At 44.3% G+C, this 19,970-nt stretch overlaps 2 protein-coding genes across 2 annotated transcripts in view; both read right to left on the minus strand.

Moving 5' to 3' along the window:
- Positions 1-4,699: 4,699 nt before the first annotated feature.
- LOC135906836 (uncharacterized) lies at positions 4,700-12,286 on the minus strand. The gene is made up of 4 exons (XM_065438431.1): positions 11,997-12,286; positions 8,614-8,795; positions 7,599-7,771; positions 4,700-5,287 (listed from the first exon to the last, which is right to left on the minus strand). The coding sequence occupies exons 1-4, from the start codon at positions 12,084-12,086 to the stop codon at positions 4,983-4,985; spliced, it is 750 nt and encodes a 249-aa protein (XP_065294503.1). The 5' UTR covers positions 12,087-12,286; the 3' UTR covers positions 4,700-4,982.
- A 5,157-nt stretch (positions 12,287-17,443) lies between these two features.
- The window catches only part of LOC135906839 (uncharacterized), a 10,451-nt gene continuing 7,924 nt past the window's right edge, over positions 17,444-19,970 (minus strand). Inside the window, exon 4 of the mRNA XM_065438432.2 lies at positions 17,444-18,506. Coding sequence (XP_065294504.1) covers positions 18,250-18,506 — 257 coding nt within the window. The 3' untranslated portion in view covers positions 17,444-18,249. The remainder of the gene's footprint in view (positions 18,507-19,970) is intronic.

A 19,970-nucleotide genomic window follows, 5' to 3' on the forward strand; every position in this document is an offset into this window, starting at 1 on the left:
AAGGCCACATGAATAGTCTCTCCTCATCTGGTTTCCTAATTCGTAACTGAGGCTCTTGGCCCAGGTTACAAAGTTTCCAAGTTAGCAAGCGGATATTTCCTTCTGAAACTCCGCGATATGAAGCAATATGAGAGGCTGCCTAACTTTGTGCCTTTTGGGGGATGTTCCAGTGAGTGTAATCCCGCATCGTGTGATGCAACATCACCCATGGTGTTGTATCCGATGGTGATCTGATTGTGTTGGAAAAGGCTGAAATACAAAAGGGCTGCAGTGAGCAGAAAGTGATCGAATTAAAGCGTATAAAGATGAGACCTGATGGTAAGTAAATAAATACCAGGCATCTTATTCTGACATTCGGTGCAATTGTACTGCCCCTTACATTCGAGGCAGGCTATACCAAGATCTGGGTCGGACCATATATTCCCAATCTCCTCCGATGCTTCAAATGCCAAAGGTTCGGCCACAGTTCTCAGAACTGCAAAGGACGGCTAACCTGCGCCAAATGTAGCGACCATATACATGTGCCTGAATCACATGAGAATGCTCAACACTTTGTCAGTTGCGATGGTGAGCACGCCGCGTACTCGCGGTCGTGCCCATGGGGAAAAACATCAAAAGAAATAGTGGCAATCAAAGTCAAAAAGAACATCTCGTATAAGGAGGCACGAAAGTGGGTATCATTCCTGCCAAAGAATATCTTTGCCGAAGTGTCCCGTCAGGGGGCGGCGCCAGAACGGCCGCCGGCAGCAGTCCGTCCCTCATGCAGTAAGTCGGCTGTGGCGCCATCATCACGCACCCTCCCCCTCCCCCGAGTCCACAGCGGCTACAGCCGCTTTGCCGCCGCAGAAGAAGGGGCCATCAACCTCTGGTCTGGAGGACTCAAGGGTCTCAACTCTGAAGACGATGCCTTCGCATCAAACGCAGCACTTCCAAGAACGCATGTATACCGCGACCCGAAAGAGGCGATGCACCCAGCAATCAGCTAGACAGCGCCGCCAGCACGTAAGGAGCGGTGAGACTCACGATTGCTCCAAAAAAAGGCAAAACTCATGTCATGCAATTGGTAAAAGTCCCGTGCGCTAATCTTCGTCTCTTAACTGACAGCACAAAACACTTTTCTCATAATGGAGGCACAAATGCTACGATGGAATGTCAGACGACTTCTTCATAGCCTCGGCGATATTACAGAACTCCTACACAAATGTAATCCAATGTTGATGTGTGTTCAAGAGACTCATCTGAAACCTACACACATGAACTTTCTTCGTCACTACACTGTCTATCGTAAAGACTGTGACGAGGCAAGTGGTGGTGTAGCAACTGTCGCGGACAAGTAAGTAGCTTCACAACAAGTTGCCCTTGAGAGGCCTATTGAGGCAGTGTCAGTTCGGTCAATTCTTTTCAACGAATTGGTAATTGTAATGAATCATCATCTCGCTAAAACTGACTTGTATAACCCTACTGATTACCTTCCCAAGCCCTACATGCTCGTGCGGCACCTTAACGCCCACAACACGATGAGGCGAAGCTCACAATGCGTTGTGAAAGGTTGACTCGCAGACTACTTTTTAGTGCACTCTGGCGCATGCCTCTTCATTAACGAGGATCCAGCGTATAATAAAATTCATCATATTTATTATTGATCAGTACACTTGTCTATTGAGTCTGCTTCCCTATTTCCCGACTTGGAATGAAATGTGATCAAAAATTTCTTCTGAAATTACCACTTTCCATTAGCCCTAACATTATAAAACAAGATGACTCCCTTCCTGATGTCCGCAGGTGGAAACTAGCCTGTGCCGATTGGAAAGTTTTGAATGAATCGACTTTTTCGTCACCATTTTTTATGAACATATGTAGTATAGATGACGCAGTAAGGTATTTTACCCTTTTTATTATTGACGCTGCAGAGGAATTCATTCCGGAAGCATGTGGTACCCCATGTATACAAAAATGAAGAATTCCTCGATGGAATAAAGACTACAAGCAGGCGCGCCAGAAACAACATAAAGGATGGGGCATACTCAGTCGGTCTAGTCTAATCTAGTTCAAAAAAATTAAATTCCAGTGAAGACTAACGCGACATCAAGCTAGGAGAACGAGCTGGGAGAGTTATTTCACGCATAAATTCCAACACGCAGAAAGCAAATGTTGGGAATGAGCTTAGTAGGCTTAGTGAGCAGCAAGCCCATCCGTACCCCAGGTCGACGATCAAGGCAACACCTTGAAAGAGCAGACAAGCACCCTTGAAGAGCACTTGGAGCGCTTATCTAGTTGAATTACTTATTTTCGGTTGTTTCTTAAATATAAAAATGTAGCGGAAATAATGCACCGGATCAGAAATGCAAACCGAATGAATCTGATGACCACCCTTTTAGTGTTGCCGAGTTGTGAGCCTCATTGAACGCGTGTCAGTGCTCTGCAGACGAAGCTTACAGGATGGAATACGACATAATATATAACTTGCACAAAGACACACAAATGACACTACTTGTACTCTTTAACAACATGTGGGCCTCCGATTACCTCTCTTCAACATGGAGGGAGGCTATTGCGCTTCTAATATTTAAACAAGGTAAACATCCACCTTCAGTTAATAGTTACCGTCTGATAGCACTTACAACTAGTGCTTGCCAGCTATAGGAGAAGATGATAAATCGTCATTTGATACACTTCGTCGACTCTACCTAAATCCTTGCCCCGTATGAATGTGGTTTCAGGAAAAATTGTGCTACAAGCGACCATCTGGTTCACATGGAGTCAAACATCCGTGACGCTTTCATTCACAAGCGGTACTTTTTGTCTTTGTTTCCACACATGGAAAATGCGTACGACACGACGTGGTGCTACGGAATATTGCGAGACTTGTCGGAGATCGGTGCACATGGAAACATGCTTAACGTTGTAGAAAGCTGCTTGTCTAACCGCGTATTCAGTATTATAATCGCTGATGCCAGGCCGTTTCTCCAGGAAAATGGAGTGCCGCAGTTTGGTGTACTAAGCCGTGCTCTCTTTGTTGTAAAACGTAATTCATTAGGCTCATTAATTCGACATACGACATAATATTCAGTATACAATGATGATGTACAAATAGGTTTCAAATAGTGTATTCTATCAATTTAGGAGCCACAGGTTCAGTTTGGCCTGAACATGTTGTCGTAATAAGCTAATGAAAATGGGTTCAAATTAAATTCGCAGAAAAACTCTTGCGCCCTGTTTAGAAGGAGAAGCGACTTGGTTCCAGATGCTAATATTTAACTCGACAGGCAACGCATAAATAAGAGCAGAAGTTTTTGGGTGTCATACCTCACTAATAAGTGTCCTTCATATTCCACATCAATTATATTAACAAGAAATGTCGTAAAACAATGTATATTCTAAAGGTTCTTTTGTACATGACTTAGGAAGTGTCTGTCCATATCGTCTGGACCTATCCATACTGTCTGGATTATGAAGCTGTGGTCGATCACTCTGCTGCACCGAGTGCGCTAAAGATGCTGGACGCTGTTCATTATTTAGGGACCCGCTTGTCCACAGGCTCCTTGAGGACCAGTCTCGTAGGAAGTCTCTACGTGGGATCAAAGATGTCGTCACTTGAACTTCAAATCTTATATTCTAGTTTTACGTATTTCCCGAAAGTGCATTCGGACAACGAACATCCTAGCTGCGCAAGTGTAAATGAAATGAAGTGTACTACACTGTTTAAAATCGCGCCACATTAAGAGAACATTTGTCGCTGTGTGTTAGGTGTCTTAGTGAAGAAATGTTTGTGAAGAAAAGTGAAGGGTTTCGCAAATGTTCTACTCCTAAATTTTCGGCATATATGAAGTATTGTGTAGTACACTAATTTTCTTGCTTTGGATGAATTATTAGGCGTAGTTTAGAAATAGTGGCATTGATTTCTAATTCCTCAGTTGGAGTTGTAAACACGATTTGAAGGTTTAAAAACTTTTCATGTTTTAAGAACTTACACAAATAGGCGCTTTTACAAAAAAAAATCATTTAATACAGTTACTAGAACTTTGGTTTTTATTTCGAATGCAACAAACCTCATCAAAGTCGGTGCAGTAGTTGCCGGCCAGGATGATTTCTCTGGTTCCTTGTAGATAAATAGGAGCCACAGTGTGAAAAGGTCCCCTTAAGAAGAGTTCTTCATTCTATCAGTGAGGGATATAAATACCATTCTTTTGGACGGTAAGCATGATGACACGACAAGCATGACAAGCGAACAAGCTCGATGGGTCGAACCGTTCAGTTTATTTGGAAATGACGCAGACTCTCTGTTACGCTGCAGAAAAAAAAAGCGTGAAAAACCAACGTGGGCTCAGAAGTCACATTGAGCACGAATTATTCGTTCTTGAAGCAACTGTGCTCTCTTCTTTTTTCGTGGCCACCACACTATGAAGAACATTTCCGTCGCCTTGCACACTGGAGTTAGCGTAGGCTTTCAGCATCGCACATAAGCCATCCTCCTCCTCAAGCTTCAGCGACATACAATGATACGTTTTCCTGTATGTTTAGCCATTTTAGAATGCCATCAATGCTTCGTAATTGCAATCCGAAATCGAAAGAACAAACCAGAACTATGATTCCTGGATCAACTTTATTCGTCATTCATTTATGTGAAGTGAGACCATGTTCGGGCCCAATGGTTTATGCTGTCTGAGTATTTCGTTTATGAACAATGATGACACGACCGTTTTGTGCTTTGTACTCGCTTATATTTGTCGAGAACGCAACCGCAGGTCCTGGTCAAGGTTATGCAATTTTAGTTTTGCTCTGTCGTGCCATATAAGGTGTAAGTATTAACGCGAGTCCAACAGCCACTCGCGGTCACTGCTGGTGACTTCGCTGAGAGGCCAATATCGCTTCTAGCACCGACGGTGCCTCTTCCGGTAAGCGCCCATCAATTTGGTCTGTGGAAGGAAGAACGCGTGACAAGGAAAACTTAGCGTCTCCGCGACTTTCGGCGGAGCTGTGGGTCACGCCGTCGGTGTCGGCCATGGGATCTCCGTACCCCGGTGTCGGTGCTGGTCCAAGTAGGTTTCCCCCAAGGAAGCATCGCCGGGATGCTGGAGTCCGACGGTCGACATGCCATCGTGGTCTATGATGTTGGCGGATATGGCACCGGCGTCCCTGTCGCTCAAGTCTGGTTCGCTCGGTGGGTGTGGAGGGCTAGTGCTGTAAACAACCCGTCCGAAGACCCGCGGCTGGACCTTGGTGCGGAGCCGACGCTGACCCACTCTCGAAGCAACCGGCTCGGTCCTGAGGTTTTCCTCGGCAAGCACTATGCAGAACAGAAAGAAACAGAATGAACGTTGAAAAAGTGACGTACATATTCTTATTCGATGCATGGTTAATTTGCGGATGAAGCTATTCTCATAAAAGCTTGTTCTAATCGAGAGAAAGAAATGTAGTGTTTGTTCACACATGTTATTCAGTACTAAGTTCATAAAAAAGCAACAGCTTTCTGTTTTCTCTTCTCAAATTGATTATAGCGCTAGGCTGGCAACGGCGGCTCTCGTTTCACTTGTTCGTACATAAAATATAGAATATATTTCCGGTTAGAAGCCTTCTGCGAGAAGTTGTAGTCGAAAGCGAGAACACGGATGTTGCAGGTAACTGACACCACCACAATTATCCGCGCAATCTGTCTAGACAAGCGCTACGCTTCCTTTGCTGGCTGATATCTGTGCCCGATTACATTGCGTGACCAGCGAAGATATTTGAGGTCGAATCCACAAAGCGTTTCACATTCACAAAGTGCTGTTTTGCAAAGCTCTCGAGCAGCGAGATTGGCTGGAATCGCGTCTTCGAAACAATTATATCGTAAGGCCTTTTCATGAGTGAGGATCCGGCTCTTGTGGGAAACATCAGGCATTCCTAACACCTCGTGCCATACCATGCCACGGAACTAACTGACAATGCATCACTACTCGCATGATGCTCTTTGGCCATGTCTAGCCATTGCGCCATTAAACGACAAACGTCAGCATGGCACGGAACAAAGGAAAGAGTTTGACATGTAAATGTGCGTGTCGGTCCTTGAATAAGGCCGATCAGAATTGAGACCATGTCGGCGCCATTTATGTGTCGTCGCTGGCTTATACTGGGCAGGATACAGTGCAGATAGCACCACAAAACATGAAGTAAGTTCACCTGTCGCGTCTTTCAACAACTCCTTACGTTTCTGGAGAAATTCAAGCGTCTGCTTTGGGTAGAACCTGTGGCAAGGGAAACTATCGCAACCAAGTGTAGCCACCGAGGGTGCTTGCATGTGCGTCTTACCGCCTCAATGTGCTGCCTACGAACAGCACGCAAAGACATAAGACACCGTCTGCACAATGTGGGACCAGGCCACAATGAGATTTGACCGCGCCATGTAAAGAAAAAAAAAAGTGAGTGTTGATTGCGTCCGGTCTGTGCAACTTGGTTGACAAGATGCATGTTACTGGGCGTTCTCATATCGGCTCCAAGTACGCATTATATCTGTAAATAGGCATCTTCGAATTATCTTGGTAGTATTCTGTTTCGCAATATATCCATTGTTCGGCTTCATCGCATTCATTACCCCCTACTTGAGTGTCATAAAGGTGCTGTGTGTCCTTTCATAAATTAACAAATAAATTATGATTGAGATAAATACATTTATACATGAATCAATAGTGTTGAATGGCTCACGCACGTATATTAATATAATCAGACATATTCAGGTAAACGTTAATGCACATAATTATTCTCTTGTGGTTCTACGGAACATTTTACTCTTAAATTCGGAAAATTGGGAAAACACAGGGTTGCATATTTAACAAGAAATATGGGGCTGAAATACCTTCTTTTTTATATTCCGGCACCTCATGCTCGGGATGTTTGCGGTAGTCTCTCCAGCAATTCACAGCCATAATGCGCTCATTTTGGGCACAAATGTTTCACTTGCACAAGCGAGATCCATCACAGGTGCGTATATTGCTAAAAAGAGATCTACTCGCCAGTCCATGTGACGAACCTATCGATATACCAACTCAAGCTGGAAAGCATAATTTGCACTCTTAAAAGATACTATATACAAAAAAACAAACAGAGACCTGCTTAGTCGCGCCCTCTTTATTGTGGTCCCTCAACTCATTTCAACTAAGGGGGGGCAGAAATCCCAAATAGGAGAGCACGCATGCATGTTTCACAAGATACTTGATGTCTTTCATCATTCTACGAGCTTTGTTGACCTGTACAACGCGTTCAATATGTGTTATAACACGGCATGAGGTTCCCCATAATATAAGCGTCCGGTGCTCGATTTGCTCAAACAGAAAAAGACGGCTGTATCATCGTGGAGCTTTCTGGGACAGCTTTCCTTTTTTGTGTGCGTGTGCGTGTGTGTGTGTGTGTTTGTGTGTGCGTGTGTGTGTGTGTGTGCGCGCGCGTGTGCGTGTGCGTGCGTGTGCGTGTGTGTGTGTGTGTGTGCGTGTGTGTGTGTGTGTGTGCTTGCGCGCGCGCGCGCGTTTGCGTCCATGCAGCTCCGCTGTCTCCTCAACTCACTGATGCAAGTAAACGATTTCATTTTACACGGGCATCACAGGCTGCACATCAGAGATGCTTACTCCTTGTGAAGCAGTGGTGGGCGTCGTGCCTGGTGCAACGCAGATGACGGCGGGCGCGTCTAGCCAGCGTAAAACATGATTCCTCCTCGACACTGGTAGGTCGAGTGAGACAGCGAGGTGGTACACTGGGAATCCTGGTGTTCTCCGGATGCCCACCTTTGCCTAAGCACCACCTGCAGGGATTATCTCTTTATTCATTCATTTATTTTTTTTCGTATCCAACACAGATTACAACAAGAAAGTGCGAGTTTTCATGGTTAGAAACGAACTAGGAAAAGAAGAAAACGTTCCTAAATCTAGACCATTAACTGAACGCATAGCTAAAAGAGAAGGACCTATTGTACTGCATAAAATGTGAAAAAAGTCGTTAACGTGATCACAAAAGATTCAATATGATAGGGTGGCTATTCTGGCTAATTTTCGATGCCAACCGGGACGGCTATATGCATTTCTTTGGGTGTTAGGATAAATAACCAATGGTGGCTGTTACGACAGCGCACGTTTGCATATGCTCGAAAAACCCCGGATTTATTTTTGCGCTGGGACTAGTGTATACGTTCAACTGGCCAGCAGAGGAAAATAGGCAGAACAAAAACAGATTGCTTGACAAATTTATTTATTTATTTAATTTATGTATTTACACATACTGCAGCCCCATTATTTGGTACTAGGTGGAGCAGCATGCAAGTATTTAGAGAAACATAAAAATATCACCAGAATGAATTGAAACATCAATGTGAAAGTACACAACAGAGTACATAGAACAGTGTCAAAAAATAGCAGAGGGCTACAAAATACTACGATGACTTCAATAAGAACGTTGTGAGATTAGCACTCAATGCGACTAAGCTAAAGGGAACGATAATCGGACTCGCTAAATGCCTTCTGAAGCAGTCTGTGACAATTGGATGTTAAAAATCCCTGTATTGCTCATAATTCCCACGGGGACTGAATGAACGTGCAGCCATGTTTTGTTTTCTTGAACTTTGTGTGAAACTGCATGGACCAACCGTACCGTCGGAACACCAAACTCAGCAGCACCAGTACGAGAAGCAGGAAGATGGGCGTCAATGGGAAAAACAGGATCCAGCGGAGACGGCTGAACGTGCAGGCAACCAGCCAACGCGCTAACTTGATGCCTGTCAGATAGCCCGTCCGACTCGTATACCGGTATACACGGTTTCCAATCACGAAGGTCTGCTTGTAAAGAAACAAAAAGAAAACACAGAAAGAAGTGACCAAGTTGCCCTCTAAGTCCTTTTGTATTAGGCTGTTAGAAACGCTTGACGAGAGCATAGTTTCCTAAGAGATTACTACATGAGAGAACTATGGCTACGCGACCATTATCCTACTATGAAAACAATGTTTATTATATGAACATGCTTATGCTTGTTGCTTCAGCCGTTCTTGTGGCGTTATTCGCTATTATCGTCTCTATTCGCCAAGCAACCACATTTAATACACACGTGCCGAATATTTCGAGAAAATGCCTTAATAACGATAAATATTGCAAACTTTTGTATAGTTAACGGAATATATATTTCAGCATGACCAATTTGTAAATTTACGAAGCCATTTAAACTCGCAGGAACCAAGCTTAGCCAAATCACTATACTGGCCATTTGCTAGCTGAATCATCATGATTGACTGCATATACCCTAGAGAGCAGTGCTAGGGTTCCCCGTCGTATACTTTCTGTAAGGAATACTGTGCTGTGTACTGCCCTCCTTAAGCATGTTTGCCGCTGGAACTAGTCTGGCATGTTGGAGCAACAAGACGAGCCAACGGGCGATTTTCGATTTTCGTTGACGTCACGGGTGTGATGGTTTATACGTTGTAAAATTTGAGACACCTTGCATAAACGAAGAAAACCCTAATTGATAGCAGGGCTTAATCTAATATGAACTGCCCCGCACTAAAGTATCCTTGGTAAGGACACGGCTTGATCACTGAGGTCCTGAAGCCAATGATGTACTATACAAGTTTCGCTATAACATTAGTGTAATTTACAAATTGCTACGGCAAAGTCTTTTTGCTTTCGGCGGAAGACTTCGTCTTTCCTTCCTAATTAAGCCAAATAGCCATAGTGCCACAGGGTATGGTCGATTAACAAGTGCGAGCTAGCGTAACTACAGTGGTAGATAAGAGAGACATGAGGTCACATGGTGCAATCAACAATAAATTACCAATAATATACCTGATCGTAAAATACGGCGTTCTCTGACTCAAATGTGTGAGTGCGCGTGGACTAACATACGGCCGCAGAACCTGTGCAGAGTTTCCCATCTTTGAATGTTTCTTTTGGACGCAATAATGAGAGGAATACCCCGCAGGGGCGCATGTGGTCTGCATAAGCGTTTGATGCGCTGCAACACCAGAACATGAACGAATAGGTGTCAGAACCTCTCGCACTTTACAGGATGTGGAGAAGGGGTATTCCTTTAGACACCGTGGTTAATTGTTTCGTCACTCCCTAACTTCGTTTTCGGCTCACTTTAAACAAGAGCTCATGGTTGCACATGTGCAGGCAACACTGATCTTCGCCAGACTTACAAACAAAAAATAACTCTTATAGGTTACGGCCCATGACCGATGACAAACATCCGGAGAAAAATTGCAAGAAAAAACTCCTCGCTAACGGAAATTGTTGCACGCGTGGTGAACTTTTTTTTTAGGTTGGCGGCAGCGCAGTAACTTCTGCGGTCCCTTTATTGAAATACGATATCCATTTGAAATACTAGGGGTCATTACAAAACACGTTTGGGCCCTCCTAATCAATCTTACAAGTACCTTGAATGAATGTCAATGCTCCGCTCTCTAGACATTGCGAAAACACCTCAAAGCGAAAACCAGTGCGCGCAAAAGTACAGTTCAATAGGTCTTCCTGTTGACAGCGTGGAATGCATCCTCAAGCGTATTGATCCGGCCTTGCTCGAGGTAAGGCCAGTTGTAGCCAGCCTGGTCGAATTCACTGAACGTTCAGGATTGACGGTGAGCCTAATGTACGCGAGGTATAGCGGGATTACCACCCGCAAGTTGCTGGCACAGCGGTACCAGCCGCTTTCCACCTTTCTGCTGAGCGAGTCTGGCTTCCACAGATCACTTCACACCACCAGAGCTATCAGTTCGGAGCACAACCCCTTTCCCATCTCTGTCACCTTTCCATTCCTGCTCCTCCTCCCCCACACCACGGAACGAAGTTCACTTGTCAGCTGCACGATGGACACTTCGGTGCGGTCTATCTTCTCCTCTGGCTAGTAATCTCCCTGTCTCTCCCTCTATCTTCAAGTGAAACACGAGCTGCCTCGCACGCCTTCAGATACTATCTCAGTGTAACGCACCGCTACAAGCAGCGTACATTTATTGTCTAACTGTCAAGTTATTTATGGACAAGGATTTGCGGGACCATTTATGTCGGAAGTATATTTGCACGTACAGTTAACGATCACTTTCCGTTGCTAAATATGAGAAGTGCCACAAATGCCATGCATTTCGTTCATTGTAAAATAGTGTAGCTGACCTCAAGGCCTATAGTAAAGAAGTCAAATTAAGTTATGCGGTTTTACATTCCCAAACCATGGTCTGAATATGAGGCATGCCGTAGTGGGGACTTCAGAATAATGTTAACCACCTGGCATTCTTTAACGCGTACTTAACTCAAATTAAGCCAGTGTTCTTGCATTTCGCCCTCATCGAAATGCTGCCTCCGCGGCAAGGATTCAATCTCGCAACTTCACGCTTAGCAGCCCAACACCATAGCCACTAATTGGAACCATGGAGGCCTATATCGATACTAGCTGACCTCAGTTCAAGAAAAATAAAAAAGTTCCATGTGTCCTTAGCTATGGCCTACGAGCCAAGAAGGCGAACGCATTGTAAAGAACAGTGAAATTCAGCTTAGTCCACCCTTATCCACCTTAATTCTTCTTCCTTCATCTGAATCGACCTTAATCCACTCTAATTCATCTAATGATCTTTAGTACACCTCAATCCACCTTAAGCCACCTTGATTCTCCTGAATCTATCTATGATATCTCAATCAACCCGAATCCATCCTAATCCGATCAATTATCGATCATAAACTTTGCTAATCATTATTAATCTCTAACACGCGGCTGGATATTCATTGGTTTGCTTCTCGCCTTCCTCGGGTCATTTTTTTCTGCATCCAGCAATGCTACCTTGAGACAGAAACATCTAAGGCTTTCGCCTTGTAATTAGTGGGCATGAAGAGACAGCGATTATTATGGTGAAAAAAGAATCGCAGGATAAAGAACAATCGGCGCTGCATTTGACTTGACGGTTAAGGCACAGAGGTATGTAACTACACGTCCCCCAGCAGTCACCCAGTTAAATGTTTAGATACGTTAGAGCTACTTATATTGCTTATGTACACACCACAGAAACTCCGTTGAAACTCGTGCTCACGGCTTGTCTTGCGTCCTTCAGCGCTGTTAATGTCTTCTCGATTAGATGAAACACCGCCATTCCTGATGGTTCGTTTCCTTGGTAGAGTTTGGTTCCTGGTAGGACTTTCGGTTGTGACTCCTGCAGCAATGCACTTCTTCCCGTGTGACCAGTACGACAACAGGCATCAAAATTTTGTTTATCTTGAGTCCAGTGGCGGTACTCATAAACTGCGCCAGCACGCCTTCTCCTCTACTTCTTCTACTTCAAGATCAGCAAAAGAACTGCTATATAAGTTTTCTCAGTGTTCTTTCTCCTCACCATGAAATCCAGAGCATTATTAGCACCTATTTCATAATATACCCCTAAACCTTATATTCAATATTTGTAATAATTTATTATGTCACTCTTAATTTACAAAATGGAATTGAAGCTTTCTTCCCTCTTTGCATACTGCTGCCCTATTCATCGCTGGTCCCCCGTAGTGGGTAACCCCATCCCAATAGGCACTGAACCAAGCCAAAATAATCTCAAGCTTAGGGCTCTATTGTTGATGGAATATCGTGTTTAATGCGATTAGCAGTCTTTCGAAACTTCGGCTGTTTTTGAAGCTACCTACGTATCCCAGAGCGTTTTGCGCTAGAAGAATGAACAACACCGGCACCGTGGTCGTCCTGTTCGAGGAGTGCAGGGTGCCCAATTTCGTCTCGTGCAGCGGCACCATCGTCACATGCGCTTTATTTCGCAAGCGAATGGACGTGTGTTACAGCTGCGTTACCTGACTTATAAAATAAATAAGTAATGCTTTACTCACTCACTCGTCATCTGAATGTCATCACCCCATCGTCGTCCCGCCTTTTACGTCGACCCGGTAGTCCAAGTTGTCTGGCAGCTTGAGCCACTAATGTGCGCGCGGGGGCGTGACGCCATCGTGGTTGTTTCACCTTCGTCATTCCCAGTTTATCTTCCAGCACTCGAAATGCCGTCATTGTCCCGTCATCGTGGTAATACTATCGCCATTCAATCGTGATTGAACCACTGTTGTGAGACAGCCGCTATCACACGTCAATCGTCAGACCATTGACGGCAAGTTAATGTAGGCATACAGTCTTCAAGATACTGACACGTGTACTTGTCTTTATCGGGGGACACGTTTCGCCACCTAACAAGTGTTAACGCACAGCGCGGAACGCGCCTGCGTGTATCAGAAGTTTCTTGAAAGTTATCGATGCTTCTATCCGCTGTCTGTAGTCGCCGAACCTTAAGTTATCTGATTTCATCGCGTTGACGCGAATGGGGTAGAACTTTGTGGAATACACGCGGGTCCAAGTGATTAGTCTGGAACATTCGACGACTGCTGTATAAAAGCCGACGCGCTCAACCCGCTGATCAAAATTTCGAAAATCGCCGACCGTGTTCGCCGCTATCGTAGTGCTATAAGTGTAGCCTGTTTTGTGGGCACAGGTTCGCCCAATAAAAAGTTAGTTTTGTCGTTCACAGTATTGCTACTGTGCTATTCACTGTCACTAACACGTGAAAATAGAGACGTCACCATGCTTGTTTCATCATACTCTCGTCGTCATCTTATTCTCCGCACACTGGTGCCATGGCATATTCGTCATTGCGTCGTCGTTTTGCAGTTGTCATGCATTGGTGGTCATACCGCCGTCTTAGGGCCATCGCGATCGTTTCATCGTCGTCATCCTAACTTCCACAATTGATTTTTCTCATGCGGTCGTCAGAAATTGTCGTCACACATTCATTATAATACAACTGTCATCATGCAACGCATACCTCTGCAAACAGAGCAAAATTTTTCAGTGTCATGGTTGACTGGAGACTCCATTTCATACCCCACATCAAATATATTGAAAATCAATGTCGAAAAACTATAAATATTCTCAGTTCTTTCGCGCACTCCACTGGGTAGTGATAGGAAGTACCTGATAAGCCCGTACAAGAGCGTCATACATTGAACTCCGTCTGGATTGTGGTGCTGTGGTGTATCGCGCCACATGACCGGGGTACATGACCGTGGTAGCTGGAGAAGTATGAGAGAGGCCTTTGGCCGGCAGTGGGCGTAGCCAGGCTGCTGCTGATGATGATGATAATGATGATGACGATGATGATGATGATGATGTATCACTATCCCGCAACGAGAACACTGAAGATACTCGACGCTGTTCATCATCTGGGGATCCGTCTGGCCACACGTGCCTTCTGGACAGGTCCTGTACCAAGGTTGCGCGGGGTATCAAACGAGTGGCCACTTGAACTTCCGAGGAGAATATTCTGGTTTTCCGTAGTTCCTGGAAGTGCATTCGAACCCCGAACATCTTTGCTTCGTAACTCTTAATGACAGGACGTGTACTACGCTGTTTAAAATCGCCCCAACTTCAGAGAACACTTCTCGCTGTGTGTTAGGTGAATTAGGGAAGAAATGTGGGTCGCGCTTCAATCACACCACCAGAATACCCCAGAAAGGACATTATAGCCGTGGTACCGTCAGATCGTAGAATATGATGAACATTTTTAGAAGTCTCCAAGCACGCTCCACAAAAACATATTCGAATACACTGTCTACAACTTCAAGCTATGTACTCATGCGCGGAATTCTACACAGATGCATCCAAGTCCCATGAGGGCATGTCCTACGCCGCAGTTGGACCATCATTCTTGGAATCGGGCGTCTTTCATCCACTAAACAGCATTTTCACGGCTGAGGCCTATGCGTTATTGTCGCATAAAAATTAATTTACGAAGGGCAATTGTATATACAGACTGAATTGGCGTACTTAAGGCTCTTATGTCTCTGAGAAAGCCCAGAAATCCTCTAATAACAGAAGTTTTGTCGCATTTGTTCCCTAGCTGTGTAGCTTCACAACGTTGCTTGATGTGGTGAGATCCTGGGCCCCAAGGCATTTAGGGTAGTATGCTTGCCGACAAACTATCTTCATTTACAGCAGCAAGAACTCGCAACGCTCCCGTAGGTGTGGCGGCAATACATTTGATACCTTTCCTGCAGAGAAAACTATTAAGTTCTTGGCAACACCTCTGCCACGCTGAAAGTCGAATAAGCTAGAATTCGGACTTAGAAGCAAAATCACGGGAAGTGGATGTGCTCTTCACTTGGCTGAGCATAGGACACACACAGGGCACGCACAACCACTGGTTGACCGTGGATGAACCTCCCATCTTTGCGAAATGTTTTCGCAAGTTGACCGTCATTCACGTCTTAATGCTACGTAAAGAAACAGAGCCTGAAAAGAAAAAAAAACACTTCCTTCTAGCTTACAGACAACCTTTCGCTATTCATCCAGCAAAGTTTCTCCGTAACGAGGAACTGTTGTAACGAGGAAATTGTGTTAGATGTTTTGCACTGAAGTCCGCTTGCTAAACGTCATCTGCCCCAAGAATTCGTAGAGTGGCCTCTCTTGAGTTGCTGTGATTGCTTTTAGTACAGGGCACGCCTTCAGGCACTTGCTCTCGACGGACCTTTATGAGGCAGTAGTGCTTCTGATAGTAACATATTATATTATAGCTCATCTCCGCAGCATATATTTTATTTTCTTCAAACGTGTCAGTGTACGTTGCATACACCGCTGTCATACTTTTAGTCAAATGTATATTTTACGCATTCTACAGCGAATGCCTTTTGTCCATTTATATCAGTATTACACATACCACTTGACTTTGAACACTACATGGCACGCATCATACCATTATGTGGCGTTCTTGGTCTTCCGCAGCTTTTGCGCCGTTAAACCCCATTCATAATCGCCATCAGTTACGTACGTAAATGCTATTGGGTCTTTCTTTTTTACACTCGTATGCCTTAAGTGTCCGGGCTTCAACGAAATATAATCGAGAACATTTTATTAGGCTATATGTTCTCATTACAGTAACGATGCTGCCATGAAAAACAGCGTTACACTAATCACATCATTGCTTCGCCAAAGCTTAGCGCAGAGCACTGTATCTTAACTCAACGTAGAACCACCAAGAAGCACGTGTTGACGATCTCAAAGCAGTATTCTATTAGAGCACTTCTGCATGCTACCTTGAGAGGAAGCTTTAGCTCGAGGCCGGCTGCGATCTCCCGCTCCAAATACATGTAAAATGCAGAAACTCTTTAATCTGACCACCGATAGAACCGATTTCAACACAAATGATTGAATGTGACAGAAAAAGGTGAAATCGCTATAGGCACCACAAGTTTGATTCAGGACTTCGAATTTTGGGAACTCTCCGCCAAAGAAATCGAATATATATGGAGCTCACGTGGGGCTCGTACAATGTTTACGAATGTTTTGAAAACGTTCTACTACTAAATTTTGGGCATGTTACAGAGTCTTGTATAGTAGTACAATTTTCCTGCTTTTGGTCTATTATTGAGAGCGCGGCTTACAGAATATTGGCATTCTTCTTTTAGGACCGAGTTGTAGTTGTGAACACGAGTTGAAGGTTTCAATGCATTTTAAGTTCTATGAACTGAAAGAAATAGGAGCTTTTAATTAAAAAATTTTCTTAGGAGGAAGCTTTAGCTCATTTGCCCCTATCTTAATACTTGTAAAAGGAGAATTGGTTTTTCTCGGCAACCACTGCACTAAATTTGCTGACGTTTGTTGCATTTAAAGGAAAAACTTCGAATCTAGTGACTGTTGGTTTTGAATTTGGTTAATGTTTCCATGAAATTGTAGAAAAACGAAAATTCTAAAAAAACAAAACTATGAAGTTTACAACTCTGAACCTCAGCAACGAAGAATGATAATAAAATTCTGTGAATTGCATATAATAGTACATCAAAAGCGGATAAAATCAATATGTTACACATAAACCTCGGAAGAAGTTGTAATATGGAAATACGGCTTTGCAGAACTTCTCTAAGCTACCTAACAAATTCTCGTAAGATCTAAAATGACATATCGAATTTACCCGCGTTATATGATGCAATGGATGCCGTTTACACAACCACGATATCTGTTCTTGATGCAGAGCTCTAAATTTGTGAACTTCGTACTTCTATTTTTTTCAAACTGTCGAATATTTGAGAATCTTTTTTTACAACATTCATTCCCTAAATCGAAATTGCGGTTCGAACAGTCACAAGATTTTAACGCTGTCTCTGAAATGCAACAAATTGCACTACAATCAGTAACAGAGTTATCTCAGAAAAATGTTTTTGCGTTTTACATGTATTTGAATAGGCCGCGTCGGAGTTCGGCCCAAGCCAAAACTTCCTCTTAATACAGTTACTACAACTTGACTTTTTCTACAAAATGCGGCCAACCTCATCGAAATGGGTGCCGTACATAAAGAGCAGAACGATATCTCTGTTTCCTCGAACAGATAGAAACCACCGAGTGAAAGCTGCCACTTAAATAGAGTTTCTTTTCTTGTATTCATGAGGGACATAAATACCGTGCGGTTGAATATAAACCATGTTATTATAAAAGTTAAGATGTTCGGTGCGTCGAAGCGATCAGTCTATTTCGAAATCACGCAGGCTTTGTTAGCTAGCGAAAAAAAACTTGTAAAAATATCTTCTGTGGGCACACACGCCACATGGAGCACGCATCATTGGTTCCTATAGAAACTGCGCTTTTCTCCGGGCCAGCGCACAATAAAGGACATTTAGTAAGCCTTGCACACTAGAGTTGGCGTTTGCTTTCACCATCGCACATAACATAAACCCCCCTCCTTGCCAGGCCTCAGCCCTGCCCAAAGCTGTCCTTTAATTTATGTTTAGCCCTCTTAAAATGCCATCAATGCTTCGTAATACAATTCGCATTCTAAACAACCACCCAGAATTATGATTCATGGAAATATAATATTCGTCATTCATTTACGTGAACTGAGACCGCTGAGGCGAACTCAAGTACGTGCCTATTGGTTTATGCTGTCTATCTCAATATTTCTTTTATAACCTACCATGAGACGGTTGTTTCGTATTTCTTATTCATTATATTATAACGCGGTGCAATTTTCGTTTTTGCTTTGTCGTGCCATCTTACGCATAAGTATCGACGTGAGTCCTACAGCCCCTGAAAGTCAGTGCTAGTCTTCTCGTGGAGAGGCCGCAATCGCTTCGACCACTGACACTGCCTCTTCCAGTAAGCACCCATCAATTTGGTAGGCGGAAAGAATGCGCGAATAGGAAGTCGTCGCGTCTCCACAACATTGGGGCAAGCTGTGGATCGCACCATCTGCGTCGGCCATGGGTGCTTCGTACATGGTGTAGGTGCTAGTCCAAGTGGGTTTCCACCAAGGAAGCATCGCCAGGATGCTGGAGTCTGATGGTCGACGTGCCATTATGGTCTACGAGGGTGACGACTCTGGCACCGGCATCCCTGTCTATCCAGCCTGGAGGCCTCTGAGGTCTTGATGGGCTGGCGCTGTAAAGCACCCGTCCGCGGACCCACGGCTGGAACCTGGCGCGGACCCAGCGCTGAATCACTCTCGCAGCGACCGGCTCGGTCATGACGCCACCCCCGGCGATCCCTATGCAGTGCAGAAAGAACCCGAATGAATGTTAAACAATGTGAGGGATGTATCCTTAAATGATGCATTGCTACTTTGTGGATGACGCTAGTACACTTCTCATGAAAGCTTGATCAACTAGTCAGAAAAGTGTAGCTTTTGTTGGCGCATATTGTCCCGCCCTATGGCGACAAAACACACACAGGCGCACACAGGATAGTGCGCAACATCCAACTGTATGTTTATAAAAAAAAGCCACAGCTTTCTGTTTTCTGTTAGCAAATTGCTGCAGTTAGCGGTATACTGACAATGGCGGCTCTCTTTTCATTTGCATGTACATGAAATAAGATAGAATACAATAAACGGAATAAAGTGTAATGACACAAGTGTAGAAATCTGCAAAAAGTTGCAGTTGAAAAGGAGAACGCGGATGTCGGAGGTATATAAGTTTTTTTTCAAGCGGGTGCATAAATGAGGCAGCCACAATAATACAATGTAATGCAATCTAAACTACAAAGAAATTTGGAAAACATTAAAGCCCTACTTGAAGTCACGGTTAACATATCATCACCTGTACACACCTAAAAACACGTCACCTGTCTTAATGTATACAGACGTGCTGTACGCGTTCTTTGCTGGTGGATATCTTTGCGAGGTTACATAGCGTAACCAGCCAACAAATTTGAGGGTGAATTTTCACATTAACCCTTTCACAGAGTATCACATTGAGAAATTGCCCATTGCCAACAGCTCAAGCAGCGACATTGGCTGAAATCTCACTTTAGAAACCATTTTTTCGTAAGGCCTTTTTGTGAGTGTGCATCCGGCTCTTGTGGGAAGCATTAGGCATTCCTATCGCCTGGTGCCAGACCATGCCACAAAACTCGCTGACAAGACATCCCTACTCGCACTGATGCTCTTTGGCTATGTCTAGCCCTTGCGCCATTAAACGACAAACGTCATCATCATCATCAGCAGCAGCCTGGTTACGCCCACTGCAGGGCAAAGGCCTCTCCCATATTTATCCAACAACCCCTGTCATGTACTAATTGTGGCCATGCCGTCCCTGCAAACTTCTTAATCTCATCCGCCCACCTAGCTTTCTGTCGTCCCCTGCTACGCTTCCCTTCCCTTCGAATCCAGTCCGAAACCCTTAATGACCATCGGGGATCTTCCCTCCTCATTACCTGTCCTGCCCATGCCCATTTCTTTTTCTTGATTTCAACTAACACGTCATTAACTCGCGTTTGTTCCCTCACCCAATCTGCTCTTTTCTTATTCCTTAACGTTACACCTATTATTCTAATTTCAATAGCTCGTTGCGTCGTCCTCAATTTGAGTAGAACCCTTTTCGTAAGCCTCCAGGTTTCTGCCCCGTAGGTGAGTACTGGTAAGACACAGCTATTATACACTTTTCTCTTGAAGGATAATGGCAACCTGCTGTTCGTGATCTTAGAATGCCTGCCAAACGCACGCCAGCCCATT

Source organism: Dermacentor albipictus, chromosome 6 (assembly GCF_038994185.2).
Source record: "Dermacentor albipictus isolate Rhodes 1998 colony chromosome 6, USDA_Dalb.pri_finalv2, whole genome shotgun sequence".
Taxonomy (NCBI): Eukaryota; Metazoa; Arthropoda; class Arachnida; order Ixodida; family Ixodidae; genus Dermacentor; species Dermacentor albipictus.